The sequence below is a fragment of the Salvelinus alpinus genome, chromosome 36 (assembly GCF_045679555.1).
Source record: "Salvelinus alpinus chromosome 36, SLU_Salpinus.1, whole genome shotgun sequence".
Lineage (NCBI taxonomy): Eukaryota > Metazoa > Chordata > Actinopteri > Salmoniformes > Salmonidae > Salvelinus > Salvelinus alpinus.
In genome coordinates this window covers 12,655,434-12,670,665 of record NC_092121.1, presented here as the reverse complement: position 1 = coordinate 12,670,665, position 15,232 = coordinate 12,655,434, and the positions used below count along the sequence as shown (strand labels likewise).

General features: G+C 44.0%; 1 protein-coding gene across 5 annotated transcripts in view; it reads right to left on the bottom strand.

The window, feature by feature from the left end:
* Positions 1-15,232, bottom strand: part of LOC139564881 (protein TANC2-like) — a 132,885-nt gene that overhangs the window by 37,978 nt on the left and 79,675 nt on the right. For all 5 annotated transcript variants that reach the window (XM_071384730.1, XM_071384732.1, XM_071384731.1 and 2 more), the window contains one exon: positions 8,599-8,781. In XM_071384730.1, coding sequence (XP_071240831.1) covers positions 8,599-8,781 — 183 coding nt within the window. The remainder of the gene's footprint in view (positions 1-8,598; positions 8,782-15,232) is intronic.

Below are 15,232 nucleotides of genomic sequence, written 5' to 3'. Positions count from 1 at the left end.
AGAGTAGGATATTCCTTATTTGTGACTTCTATAGTCAAGACATAGTTGAGAGATGGATTAAAAAGCCAGTGTCTCTGAATAAATATGTCAGCATAGGTACATGTAGCCCAGCACATATTTTATCATATGTCGTGCATCTCTTCAATATAGCTGGGAGAGCGTGGGTTGAATCCATAATACACTCTAGGAGTAAGAGGAGTCTTGTCTTGATCATTCATTAACAGGAACTGGTGGGGTTGAATAGATTTCACAATTAGAACCTGCCATCTGCACTGGGCTACAGGATCAAATTAGCCACGAGACATGCTGAATGCCAAACCCAATGTCTTGAATCCTAAGAAACAACACTATGACAAAAACAAAGCACTTCATAAAAGCAGACGTGATGCTACTGTACCGCAAAAGCAACTCCACTTCTTTGATCTAGCATGGCTCATTCACAACGGCAGATCCCCAAAAAATGGAGGTGGTGGCCAGCAAATCTATCACAATCCCATCTACACACACCTCCGCTGTCACACGCTGACCCTTCATCTCCAAGAGGCCTGGGATGTGAGCCGCGGTAACACACGCCCCACATTCCATTACTGAGCCATTACTCGTGAGGTGGCTACGAGGTGAAGTCTCCCGCATTGGATCATCCATCAGGCTAGTTGACTGTGAGGGTCACCGCCATATTGTGTACTGGACTGTGCAACGCCATAATGGCCTCCGTAAATACAGTAAAACACGCTCACTAGCATACATGCTACAGTACGAGAGCAGCGCTAACAAGCGAGTAGTCACTAGCGCCTGGTCGGTGATAGATGGCAAGTGCAGACGATTAGTCCAATGCTATTGTTGCGGTTATTATCCAATTAGCTGGCATGCTTAGTTGGGTTGACGTACAAGAGCAACTTTCACCAGCACAAGACATTCAGCGGGAATAGCTCTGGTAGGTCATATTACAAAAACAATAACAGGTCAGATTGAACAGCCCTGGCTGGTACAATGAGAGTCATCATTTATGGGGCATTGCAGGGCTATGTAAACCGAACACAACAATAACAATAAGAAATGGATGCTGTGACAATGACATAGACGCTCTCTTAAATAGCAATAATGTTTACAGGAAACAAAGATGAAGAAAAATAATGGAAAACGGGGCAAACCTATTGTCATTTATGATTGGGCATAAATAGCACACTGTATGACTTCAATAGGACTTTAGAGGCCTGTTTCTATGGTTTTCTATCTCCAATAGGGTCCCTGGGAATGCAAGAGTAAAAAGTGTCAAGTTTAAATACCAGAAAATCTACTGTGCATTTTGCAGATTTAGTTTCTACAGTGAGAAGACTAATTGAAGACTACGAAACCCTCATCGACCAAAGCAATAAGGTGAAAAATGGAAAACAGGCAATGCTCCACAACACTCTGAAATACAGTGTTAGACTGCTGAAAAAGATGACAGATGACATTGTGATAAGACCCCAGTTGGGTATGACCTCCACAGTGGCAAAATGACCAACACTAGCTAGGTTTCCATCCAATAGGTGACAGATTTTCATGCAAATATTCTAAACTCTGCATAAAAACAATATGCAAATTTTCCCACCAGAGATGTTTCCATCAAATTGACTTGTTGCAGATAAAACGCTGTGCGTGATGACGTAGCGCACATAAAAATAACTTTTGCAGTTAAATTCCCATGTACCCAATAGAAAATACAAGTTAAATGGGTTTTTATTGCATTTTATACTCTACTGATGTGTTTCCTAAAATGTGTTATATAGCGAATGTTCCCACTCTGGTTTTGGCACGTGTGCTCTAGCCATCAGCTTGCAGATACAGTGCGGGTATAGCCTACAGGATGAGATTATTATGGACCAAAGAGCTTGATTCGTTTTATTTGTCAAACGGCAGCCAATCATCGATGATCATGTCACCAGAATAAGACCCTGGATATTTATTGGAAAGAAGCATCAAGCTCACCACCTTTCACTTTCACCACCCTGTCAAGTTCATCATAACTTAACTCATCTGTAGCCTAATAAACTGCCGAGTCGTAGTGGGAGGACCACAACATATCATCGTGAGAATCCAAGTTTACTTCGATATGATGGTTATTACATAAAAATATATTTAATCCTCCATTTCTCACATAATTAACTTTACCGACACAAAAAGATCCCAGTTTGTCTAGCGTATTTTGTTTTGCCGACATTTGGAAAGTTTACTGACAAATTTATTTTCACGACATGTACTTTACTTGCATAAAAAAGGTTGGACGTAAACCTGCTTACTGTCTGCATTTTGTTCTGTCTGAGCATTAGACTTTAATAAAGAGCCCATTTCTTTCTTATTAAACCTCCTTTGGGACAGTCTTCTTTACATTTGAACGTGGCCATCTGGTCAGTCCATTGCTGCCAGTAGTATGTGTCACTGTTGATACATCTGAGATGATATGGAGTAGTGGCGGAGATGCTGTAGCGTGATTAGTCTCCCTAACGAGGACTGACTGTTCGTTTACGTGTGTGAAAGAGTGACAGCTGCCCATGTCCCTGAGGGTGCCACTGACTTCCTTCCTCCGCGTGGGTTCTTCTTATGTAAGCTGTTTCCTTGACGACCGAAAGGTGCCTCAGAGTGTGTCCCGAGTTGCCATGACCGCCCACACCGGTTCTCATTGGCTTGGCTATAGGATTTCCCAGGGGAATACACCTGTGGGTTGAGGTGGTGGCTTCTCTGAATGTCTATTGACTACAGTATATTATCTTGCAAAAACCCAGACACAAGTATGTTTTCTATAAAACACACACGTACACACAGTCATAGAGAAATATACATACATAAGACATGCAACAAACATGCAATTATAACATATTCAAATAAAAATCACAGCATCTCCTCACACACTGCTCTCCAGAGTAAGAGAGAGATAGAACGAGAAGAGAAAAGCAGACTTATTGGAAGGGTTCTCACCATTTAACTAAATCCTTCCCTCAGTAAAGCTTGAGAAAATAAAACCCAAATTTCTTCCGTTCTGCATGAATTGTTGACAAACAACCCTGGGAGAGGAGGATAATCAACTTTCCATTCAAACCAATCCTCAGCTCTGAGCAGCGTCTTTCCTCTGCTCTCAAACTGAAGCCTAATTCTGTGTCCCTTCACAGATGACGTGTGACGTGGACACAGAGGGAGTGAATGAGAGAGAGGGAGAGGAGTAGAGCATGTTTAATGGCAGTCACCTGACAGGGGAGGCGAGGGAGGAAGTGAGGCAGTAGCATCCCTCCAATCACGTCATACCCCCCCAGCCGGTGATGGAGGGAAAGGTGGGGGGGTAGAAAGGAACTCGTCCTCTAAACATTCCTTTATTTCCAGAGCCTGCTGTCATTAGTGTGGTGGTTAGTGTGGTGGTGGTAAAAGAGTATGTGTTTGTATAGGGCATGGGTAAATGAGGGAGAGAGAGAATCAACAAGTATACAGAGCCTTCTGAAAGTATTTATTCCACATGTTGTGTTACAGCCCGAATTCAAAATGGATTAAATCGTTTTTCCCCCCTCACCCATCTACACACAATACCCTATAATGACAAAGTGAAAACATGTTTAGAAATTTTTGCAAATGTGTTGAAAATGAAATACAGAAATCTAATTTACATAAGTATATACACCCAAGTCAAAACACAGAATCACCTTTGCAGTGATTACAGCTAAGTCTCTAAGAGCTTTGCACACTTGGATTGTATAATATTTGCACATTATTCTTTTAAATTCTTCAAGCTCTGTCAAGTTGTTTGTTGATCATTGCTAGACAGCCATTTTCAAGACGATTTCAAGTCAAAACTGTAACTCATGCCACTCAGGAACATTTAATGTCGTCTTGGTAAGCAGCTCCAGTGTATATTTGGCCTTGTGGTTTAGGTTATTGCCCTGCTGAAAAGTGAATTTGTCTCTCAGAGTCTGTTGGAAAGCTGACAACCAGATTTTCCTCTAGGATTTTGCCTGGGCTTAGTTCTATTCTGTTTCTTTTTATCATAAAAGAAACTCCCAAGTCCTTGCCGATGACAAGCATGCCCATAACATGATGCAGCCTCCACCATGCTTGAAAATATGAAGAGTGGTACTCAGTGACGTGTTGTGTTTGCACCAAACATAACGTTTAGTATTGAGAACAAAGTTAATTTATTTTCAATTTTTTTTGCAGTTTTATTTTAGCGCCTTACTTCAAACAGGGCTCCTGAACTTATTTAGAGTTGCCATAACATGTTTTATTAATTAGTGAACATTTCTAAAAACATAATTCCACTTTGACATTATTGGGTATTGTGTGTAGGCTAGTGACAGTCTCAACGTAATACATGTTTTATTCAGGCTGTAACAACAAAATGTGGAAAAAGGCGTATGAATATTTTGAAGGAAGTGGATGTCTAAATCCAGCAAAATAAGTTTGCGTTGAACTTTGTTGTCACAGTAACAATGTGGAAGGCAGAAGGAAAGGGGGAGGTGTAAAACAGGGGGGGGGGGGGGTGTAAAGGACAACAATTAGAGAGTAAACAATGCTGAACGCTATAGCCAAAGGCAGGCACAGGAAGGAAGGTGGGAAGAGAGAGCCGGGCAAAGATAGTTAACTAGAAAGTGTAATGTGGTTATTTAAGGAACATGACGCCTCTCTTAGTCTCTCTCATCATTCACTTTCCTCAAGCACTTAATCAGTCCCATAGCAATAGGTTATCTTTAGGGATTATTCCTAATAGACCACCACTGAGTAGAGAACATTCAAATCAAAATCCCAATACCATTTTTCCTTAGGTGGATGGCAACATGAAAATGGGAACAGCAGCATAGCTACATGGGGAGGCTCGCCCCACCTAAATTAGACTAAGGGGGAACACTGCCACGCTCTGGGCACCCAGGCCTGTGTTGAGTGTGGTCTGGCAGCTCCCAGGGGAGTAGAATGGCTAGGCTACACGGCGACACCATAGTGACCGACTGCCACCAACAGCGGGAGCACTCAAGCGGTCTGCGCCACACGCCTATTGACTGGCTGCCAGGCTCATAATTGAATCTCCAGCCCTGATTCCGCTCAGACACTGTTGGATTAGCGAACCGGCCGCTCCACTAATGGTGTCAGGGTGAGTAGTTCTCCCTGTCTCCTCATCTCTCTCCACCCACTATCTCTGAATCTCACACTCTCTACAGGTCTTTCTTTGTGCTCTCATTTCTCTCTCTTGAGCTCTTTTAGATACATCCTCTGTGCATCCATCCTTCTTCTCTAGCTTGAAGTAATCAAACATTAAGTAAAAAGGAGCTTCAGCTTTGTTTTCACCGATTCCAGTCATGTCAGGTAAGTGGTTATAAGATACCTCATGGAAGGGAGGTAAGAAGAATGATTTTTTTATAGTCAAAACAATGTTGTTCTATCTCGGTTCTTTCTCCTCTATCTGTGTGTGTCTCTATGTCAAAACAGAACCACAGACAAAGCCTTTAATTCAAGAAATGGGGTCAACTTCAGGGGCTAAGAGGTCAAAAGCCAATATTCAGTCCCTGGCAGGAGGCATCTTTCCCATTGATTGCCATCATTAGCGTGTCTTTGCACGCCATATAGCCAACCCTTTCGTTTCCAGGGTGAAAAATGCAGGAATAATGCCTCGAAAACATTTCAGTGTGAGACGGATAGGAAATCCAATTGGCTATCAGGATCCATCCATCTCAGCTGCCTGCTGGTGTCCAGTGAGAGCTGCTCCACTTAAAACCTCATCAGTAATCACTGTTTAATTCCCTCCCTAACAGGCCTGACCCAGGACAAAGACATTAAGAGATGATATTATCTTAAGTCCACCAGCGCATATTGGACACGCATGAGAGAATAAAGCTAGATTTGATATGGACGCATGGGAGGTAGTTTGAGATAATACGATTTGAGAATATGACTAGGCTATTTTATGTTTGTCAAACACAGATGGATACAGAAAGCCGTAGACAGATAAACAGACCTTGAAAACAAGGCAAAATGAAACTCCTAACAATGGCTACGGCACAACTGCTCCATCTACAATGCATCCAATACAAAGTGGTGCTCGGCCCTAATATAGGCTAAACTGAAGACAATGATCCTAACAAGACCATTTCAAAACATTCCAAACGTCAAACAATCCCTATAGATATAGGATAGTATATGTACAACAAAACGACTTGAACAAATAAATACCAGATGAAATGAATGATATCTGTGACTGAGCTCTCAGGTCACATACAGTATGTTTATTAAATAATTAAACATACATTACTCGGCAGAGAAAGCCTTCCATGCCATAACAATCCTTAAACAGTTCATATCAGTTATGTATGACGCAGGCAGCAACCATTTCACACACACTCCCACGAGTGGGAAAAGGTTACATGCAACACACAATATCACACAATTGTATTTTATTTAATGTTTATTTAAAAATAGGCAAATCAGTTAAGAACAAATTCTTATTTACAATGACGGCCTACCCCGGCCAAACCCTAACCCGGTCGATGCTGGCCCAAATGGACTCCAAATCACAGCCGGTTGTGATACACCCTGGAATCGAACCAGGGTCTGTAGTGACGCCTCTAGCACTGAGATGCAGTGCCTTAGACCGCTGCGCCACTCGGGAGCCCCCATGACGTTTACAAAACATAATTGAAAACAAGTCATTGTAAAGAGGGAGAGTGTTTATGGGGGAAAGCCCAACAGAAACAACAGTTTGGAGTGGAACAATGCGTCTTGATAAGGGGTCAGGAAAAAATGTAGATGTTGGGTGCCTGCCAATACCTGGTGGATTCAGAGGAAGCGGAACAGGGGGAGAGAAGAGAGAGCTAGAGAGAGAGAGTGTTGAAATTAAAGACATATACTGTATATTAATATTCAGATCTGTGTCCTGCTCCACTTCCTCCAAATACACGTCACACCCTTCTTTGACATTCTCACACATGTTTGGTGGACAATTAAGAGTGCTTCCCACCACCGCAACATTCCCACCACATAATGATTCACCGGCTGTCTCGCCCTCCCTGAGGATGGATGGAAGAGGCAAAAGGGAGAGTGATAAAGAAGAGGCAAAAGGGAGAGTGATAAAGAAAAGGGAAAACCCAGACTAGTACACCCTGGTGGCCTGAACAGAGAACTACACTGTGAGCTCCATCTTATCTTGGTGGAGAAGCTGTATTGAAAATAACTATCCAATTAGAGCCTTTCATCTTCACAAGCCTGTTGTGGTCCTCGCCTGTTTTGATGGCCAGCTTGTGAAATGGTGGCCTGTTGCCATCTATGGAGCAGATTTCAGAGAGACGCCTTGTTATGTTATCTGGGCCAGACAGTGTCGAGGAGCGATGTCACAGTCGGCTTACCAGCCTCTTTAACAGCCACAGCTTCCCGCTGAGATGTAACATTATGCATTTCCCACAATGCACCCTGAACTAATCGGGGGTGGGGTAAGTGATGTAGGGTTATGGGGGCTAAAATGGAAGATGGGCCAACTCCACCCTTATTACGTTGAACGCTTATTTGTGAGAAGGATGGAGTATTTGACATGGATAACTTTTGGGCTTCTTGAAAGCCTCTTAACTATGACATTGCAGGGAGATGAATAATACTGAGGAAAACTAGTTCAGACAAACAAGAACTAACAAGAGCTTCTCATGGAAATCCCTCACTTGAAATACCTGCACATGAAAAACCAACACATTGCTATAATAATAATAATAATAATAATAATAATAATAATAATAATAATATGTACTTTTATAGTGCTTTTCCAGGACCAAATATGCCAGTCTCTTTGTCACACACTTTCCCACCTTTCAGTCATATTGCGATGCACCCTGCTATCCATAGACAAATACTCCCACGCCACACATTCACATGACATGCCATCAAAACCTCCCTCTCTCTCGCACATACACACTTCATTTTCTCATACACACCATCACTTATCCACTCCTATCCCCATCACACACACCATCTCTCCTCTCCCTCGGAATTACACACAGCCGCTCCCCTGGCATTAACCATCCTGGTGGGGGGGGGTATGAGTTTACCCCAGTGGAATGGTAAAGAAGAGGGGGGCTCAGCGAGGGGGTGACAGGTCCTCGTTCCCCCAGTGGGCCTTATCTCAGCACCATAATGAGGAGTCAGTAGGGGGGCACAACCAGACTTAGGAGGATAGGCATCATACTGTATTGTGGGGACAATTCTCAGATAATATGAAAGTGTTGGTTGTGATATAAGGAGAGCAGCCCTCTGTGAATCTAATTGGTTCATCTTCAAAGGGGCCGGGAGCCACAGTGTGCTACTTGGATAGAATGAACTGGCCAGAAATGTAATTCAGTGTGACATGTCTGACTCCTGAGACCCTGAATACAGTTCAAATGGAGTTAGAATCAAGTGGGAGATGTCAGCGTTAAGCAACCATCTTTTCACCTTCAATACCAAATCTACATGTAGCAGGCACAAAACAAGGCTCCTTGATACTTCTCGCTTTGTCCACGCAGTAGTACTGAACTAAGGACAGCAGTAAGTTTGTTTATGCCAAACCTCCCCTAGTGAGTCTACAGACCAAAACTGAACTAGGAGCAGTGGTTGAGTAACTACCTGGGAGCCTCTTGGTGGGCTGCAGTCTCATGTTGAGGGCCTGGTGGGAGAGTAGGGGGGAGGAGGGCAGCGAGCGTGACACGCCCTCCATGATACGGATGTGCTGCATGCCCTCGGTCACCGGGAGAGGAGGCCCCCCGTAGTCGCCCTCAAACAGCCCGTCACCCTCTGTGGAGCTGCCGCCTGGGAAGGAGAGACAGAGAGGTGTCATATAGTCATGTATACTACATTCACACACAGCGACAGAATTTGTCATTTGACATCAACTACTGTTCACAAGAGACCTAAAACCAACACACTGACATATTACATTATCACCACTCACAATATAGTGCAGACACACACACATCGCTCGCTGACACATTTCATTAACAGCACCCTCAGTATCATCTCCGCCGTGTCAACACCTCCAGTTTTAGACACAGTTCAGGCTGCAGTTTCACCATACACGCTGGCAATCCTCTGCAACTGTCATCCTAGTGTTAACGGATGGGTCCATTTTGTTTCTCTCCCAGACAAGCACCTGCCTGTTGTCTGGTAGTGAAACAGCCAGCTAATTAGGATAGGGTAGGATAGCACAGCCACTAGGGATGCTGGAATGTCATCCTACCACATATTAAAGTGACAGAAAATGTCAGCTGGAACATTCAATAGCTCTGACTGTGTCAGATATCCAAACATAGCAGAAACTGATGATCGGTAAAAATGTATCCAATTGATCAAGAATAAAAGTCAAAGACTGAATGTGGCATCACTCTATCCTCCCTCTCCTTTCTACAGCACACTAGATGTTTCCCCTGGCAAGAGCAGGTAGCCTAGTGGAAAGGTCGCTGGTTCAAATCCCTGAGCCGGCAAGGTGGAACAATCTGCTGTTCTGCCCTTGAGCAAGGCAGTTAACCCCCCAACAACAAATGCTCCCTGGGCACCGATGACATGGACGTGGATTAAGGCAGCCTACCCGCACCTCTGATTCAGAGGGGTTGGGTTAAATGCGAAAGACACATTTCGGTTGAATGCATTCAGTTGCGCAACTGACTAGGTATCCCCCTTTCCCTCATGTGACTGGACAGAATTAACATGAATAATGTCAGGGATCACAGTACTCTTCAGTCAAGAAGCACCTGAGTGCCACCATGTCAGGTGACAAGCACCTCAGACAGGGACACTGGCTGATGACACCAGCAGCAGTGTGTCACACTGGAAACCCATGTGACACAGCACAAGGCCACACTAATGAACATGTATTAGTAGACAGGGAAAGGTGGGTAGCAAGGTGAAAACAGGCTGTGACAGACAATTCTATACAGAGGAACAGCAGTTTGATTGGAATACACAGTACAGACGCACACACCACGCTTGAATTATGTTTCAGCAATTTGCGTCTGTTGATGTTTTAATTGTGTGTGATGTGACTAAGTGTGTGTTCAGCCGTGTGTCTGTGCTCGACTGTGCTAGATGTCTTTTCAGACTTTGTATGAGTCATCCTGTGTACAGCATCAACAACCTGCCACTCCCTTCCCAGAAGCCTTAATGCCTTTCACCTTCTCAATCTACGTCTGGATGTGTGCCTATTGGCTAACTCTAATCTAACCGCTTCTACATCACTAGGAGGAGTGGGTATGGTGAGGAGGGCTGAGAGAAAGGGGGTAGGGGTGGTGTTAGGGGGTGAAATGCCATTCTGGGCGTTTCAATTCACAGCCAATTAAACTGGTAATGTTATTACTGTGCTGCTGTAACGAGATAAGCCACTAGCAGAGATCTCTATCCCTGATGATCTATAAATGGACACCCTGATATATACATAAAAATAAAATAAAATAAAATGAGAGCGAGAGAGAGCGAGAGAGAGAGAATGTGTGTGCTGGTGTTGATGTGAATAGTTCTAGGTATGTTGGTGTGCGTCTGGATGTGACCTGACTGGTCTACACAGACTAAACAAGGCCATGTGTAGGTAGTCCTGCTGCTTAGTGTTTTCTATGGCTGCAGACGGACATAGTACGGCAGAGTGAGACTGCTGCTCAGTCTGTTCATCAGAGTAGCTCTTGCTGTCTGAGGCGGAAGTGAAGGTCTCCATTTCCAGGTAAAAGTTATTCTCTCTGCTTAATGGCACATTGTAGGCTAACTGAAGGCATGCTAGCAATACTGTATCGTCGTATACACACACACAACAGGCCTCCCGTCATATGTCCCCACCTAGCCCTCTGGCCAATCAGAGACAGTATATCAGTCCCTGTGCCCGAGGCCTGAGGCAGAGGGGGAATAAGATACGGATGATGCTGCTACGCCCTTCAATGTCACGAAAGGTAATCTGCCAGCCAGGGGAATTTGCAGTGCTGCAAAAGTGTAATAAAGAGCATAGCTTTAACCTTATGGGAGCCAAGTGTATCTTACCGGTATGTAACAGCAATGACTGTCTCTCTAGGGTGATGGAGTTAAAGGTATGGAGATATCACACAGATATGGGCGATGACTGTATGTACACTACACCATGCGAAATGTCCATGTTGACAGCACTACATAACCACCAGATGAATTGATACAATAGGCCACACCATCACAGAGATACAACGATGAGTTCCACAAGTTATTTTCTTTGAGATCGTACTGTAGATTATGAGCAAAGTGAGCCATGTGTCTGGAATGCACAGTGAACAGGGGAGGGTTGGTCCAGACACTTAGTATTGTATTTCTAGTGACAGAGATTAGAGTTAATACGACCCTGAGGGAGAAAGAAAGAGAAAGAAAGAAAGAGAGCAAAAACTGTCTTTAGTGTTTGAGCTCCGGTTGCACTCCTCTGGTTATGAAACAGTAGATGGAAAGGAAGGGAGGATGAGAGGAGGAGTGGAAGAGAGGAGGAGAGGAAGCTGTGCCCATCATGTTCTGTTATTTAAGGCTGCTACTACTGTAGATCTCTTCAGTACATCTGCATGGATAGGTAAAGTAAAAGGGACCACATGCACACACACACACGTGCATCAGATGGCATCAGACAGGAAGCTGGCCTGTTGTGTTGAGCTCGTCTTCCGAACGGCTCGGCCTCCAAACAACAGATGGACCGAGTGGACGGATGGCCAGTTACACAAGAGGGAGGGAGAGCCATGTGGTGTGTGTGTGTCTCTGTGTGAGTGAGAGAGTGACTGAGTGAATGACGTGAGAGAGCGAGATATTGAAGGAGATGGGTGAGATGGAGACTACAATTTCCACCACATGCCCATGTCCGCAATTAATATAATCGCTCTCTAACTTTACTGCGGAGGTAAAATGTCACACCCTTTGCACCACATGAAAATGCCTTCTGGAGCTTCTCTCACAATGTGTAGGAAGAGCCTTAACCACCCGAATGGATGAATGCAGAGACATGATAGGAAATGCACCCCGTCACTAAATGACTTCAGAGTCCCAGGCAGGCAGCTCTAAGCCTGGGAGAGCAAGGAGGGAGCAAACTAATCACCAGTGAGAAATGCCACGAGGGAAGCAGGTAAAAAGTGGTAAAAAGTGTCACCGGAGCGGAACCGCAACCGACTGTGTGAAGGAATTCATACGCTGCTTTGATCAATAACCCACCACACAAATGGCAAAGGATGTCAGGGAAAATCGGTTTTGCGGTATGACAGTGTTAAAACACTAGCTGTGACTGAGGTGTTTTCTGTCCTCTCAGGGAGATCAAAGGGACTCTAGAGTGGTGTGGCAGGAGAGCTTTCCCCCTAACGAATGTTCCAGGATCAGCTATATTATAATGTCCCTAATGGTTAGGGGTAAGATTTGAGGTTGTTTTATCTGATCCTAACTAGATAAGTGATCATGGGGAAACATTTACTTTGAGTGAATTTTAAAAGGGTGACAGTGGAAAGGACGTTCAGTCACCCTGACAAACTACAGGCAAATGACAGCAAAGAGTGAGCAGTTGAAAGTGGGGGAAAGGAGGCTAGTTTGTGAGTGTTTGTTCATGCATTTGATCATTTGGTTGCCTGTTTGTGTTGTGTAGCCTAAGCATTGTCACACATTTCCTCTTTTAGTATTGGTTTTGTCAGATGAATTTATGTGCATTAGAATTAGGCCTAGCTGACCTCCGTGTAATAGCATGAGGAGGACTACCAAGGCCCATAATGCACTGTGTTCCACACAAACACACTTTTTGTTGAAATGTAAGGACATTTTGGCATAATATCTTTTCACCATTAAACATACTATTTTCCCTAAACTAACCCTAACCTGATTCCCCAAAACCCTAACCCTTAAGCTTAACATAGCATTTGAACAAATTCAGGACCTGATTTTTCAAAAAAAGTTAGGTTTTCTACCTTTTCAGGACATTAAGGTGTAGTGTTAGGACATTGTGGTCCTGACACACACACACACACACACACACACACACACACACACACACACACACACACACACACACACACACACACACACACACACACACACACACACACACACACACACACACACACACACACACACACACAATGCCCTGAAAACAATGACTCCACAGGATGGGGGAGTAGTGATAGAGAGCGGCAGAGATCTCAATTTACGAGAGACTGCTCACCTAATGAAAAATCACTCCACTAAAATCTGAGTACCGATCTGCCTAGTGTCCTTGAGTCTGAAATAGAGCGCAGGACAGGGGTTACAGCATCATCCCACATCATTCAACTCTCCCTCTCTCTGCTCTATTACCATAGCACGGGGAGAGCAGCATTGTGAGGCAGAGGAGGACAGAGAAAGAGAGAACGAGGGAGAAAGTAAAGATGAAGAAAAGAAAAGAAACGTTGATCCTATCATTTTTAATTACCTAAACCTCACAGTTTAACAAATATTTCCATGTTGTCTATGGACAAGTTAAATAAATTATCTAGGCTAATTACCTACAATATGGGTTGACTGGAAAAGTTCCATACAAATTTCTCCTGTAGGTTTGATTATATCAGTTCCAGCATGTTGAAAAGCAATTGTTCTAGTACATTACCCCCCCACGCAAAACCCAGCAGCTTGGGTCCTAAGCCCAAAGCATGGCCTAAACTTGCTCTGTGTGGCACTGCCCAAAGTCCCATTTCATGGGAACAACCACCCCAACACCAGCTGGGGGGGGTATCATGCTAACATCATAGTATAACACCATGGCTGCTAATGATAGCATGCTAACACCATAGCCAACAGTAGGACCACAGAGAGCCATTGGCAGAAAGTGGAACGCCATACGGTGCTCTGGCATAAAGCCACGTACATGACGCAACTCTCCCTAGTCACACACACGGCGCAGAGGGGGCGGTTACGACAGCTGCTTGTGTCATGGGAACACATGTTCCATCCTGTGTTGTCATGTAGCCTTCCCTAAAGGCTGTTGCCTATAACCAACCGACGTGCCTGGGAGCACTACCCTATGGCAGCCTTTCCCACATGGTGGATCCCAACCAATTACATTGGGTTGCAGCTTGACACTGGGCTGTGGCAGGAAGAATTGTTTGGTAACACTATTTTTCAGCTGGCACCTAGTAGTCTATTTACACACTTATAGTGGGGTATCTATGGTTACTTTCTGGCACTTCGAATAATTCAACATGCCTGGTGCCTCTTCACATCATTTAGGCTAGCTTAATATTCAGAGACATTCTCTAGTTCTCTCCACTTTGTCTGGTGAGACACACCACATGGATCAATATGAGATCGGCCCTGACATCCACGAAGCGGACACATTACAGTGACAGGGTGTTCACTCACACTCTTAATTAGGCAATAAAGGGGCTCTGGGCTCTGTGGAAGCCTTATGTATGACGTATTTACAAGACAGGTGGGATTCAATAACTGTAAATGTGATACTAGTAAACTGCAGGAAGTCTCTATTTGAAATGGGTGAACCCAACATTTGAATGAATTCCTCTAAGGAATTACCGGCAGTTACCGGCAGTAACCATACCCTACGTATGTGTACATCGTGTCTGAAAGTAGTCATTAATCAGACATGTAAAATTAAAATGATTTAGAACTTAATAATAAATGCATGTACCAGTTATAGCTAGAGTATGCAAGACAATCTATTCTAATTATGTGGACTTATGAATTGTACTCTGAAGTAGGGGTTTACACTTAATGTATCCAATATGCACATTCGGAGTGAACCTATAGCTATTTGAACAGGGCCAGAGACCCCTGACGAAGACAAATGTCTGCTCTGACCTTGGTCTACTCTGAGCTGAAGGTGACCAGCTGTGTTCCTCCAGATCCAAATCGATCCAATAATTTGTCACATGCTTCGTAAGCAACAGGTGTAGACTAACAGGGAAATGCTTACTTACGGGTCCTTTTCCAGCAATGCAGAGTTAAAGATGAAAAATTATAGGAGAAATAAATACAGTGACTAACGAATAATAATGACGAGTAAAAGTAACATGGCTATATACAGGGAGAACCTGTATCGAGTCGATGTGCAGTGGTACGAGGTAATTGAAGTAGCTATGTACTGTACATATAGGTAAGGGTCAAGTGACTAGGCAACAGGATAGATAAGACAGTAGCAGCAGCGTGTGTGGCGTCAGTATGCAGGTGTGCGGCGTCAGTATGCACGTGCTGCGCATGTTATGTGTGTGTGGGCATACAGTATGTAGTGTGTTGGGGTGTCAGTGTAAGT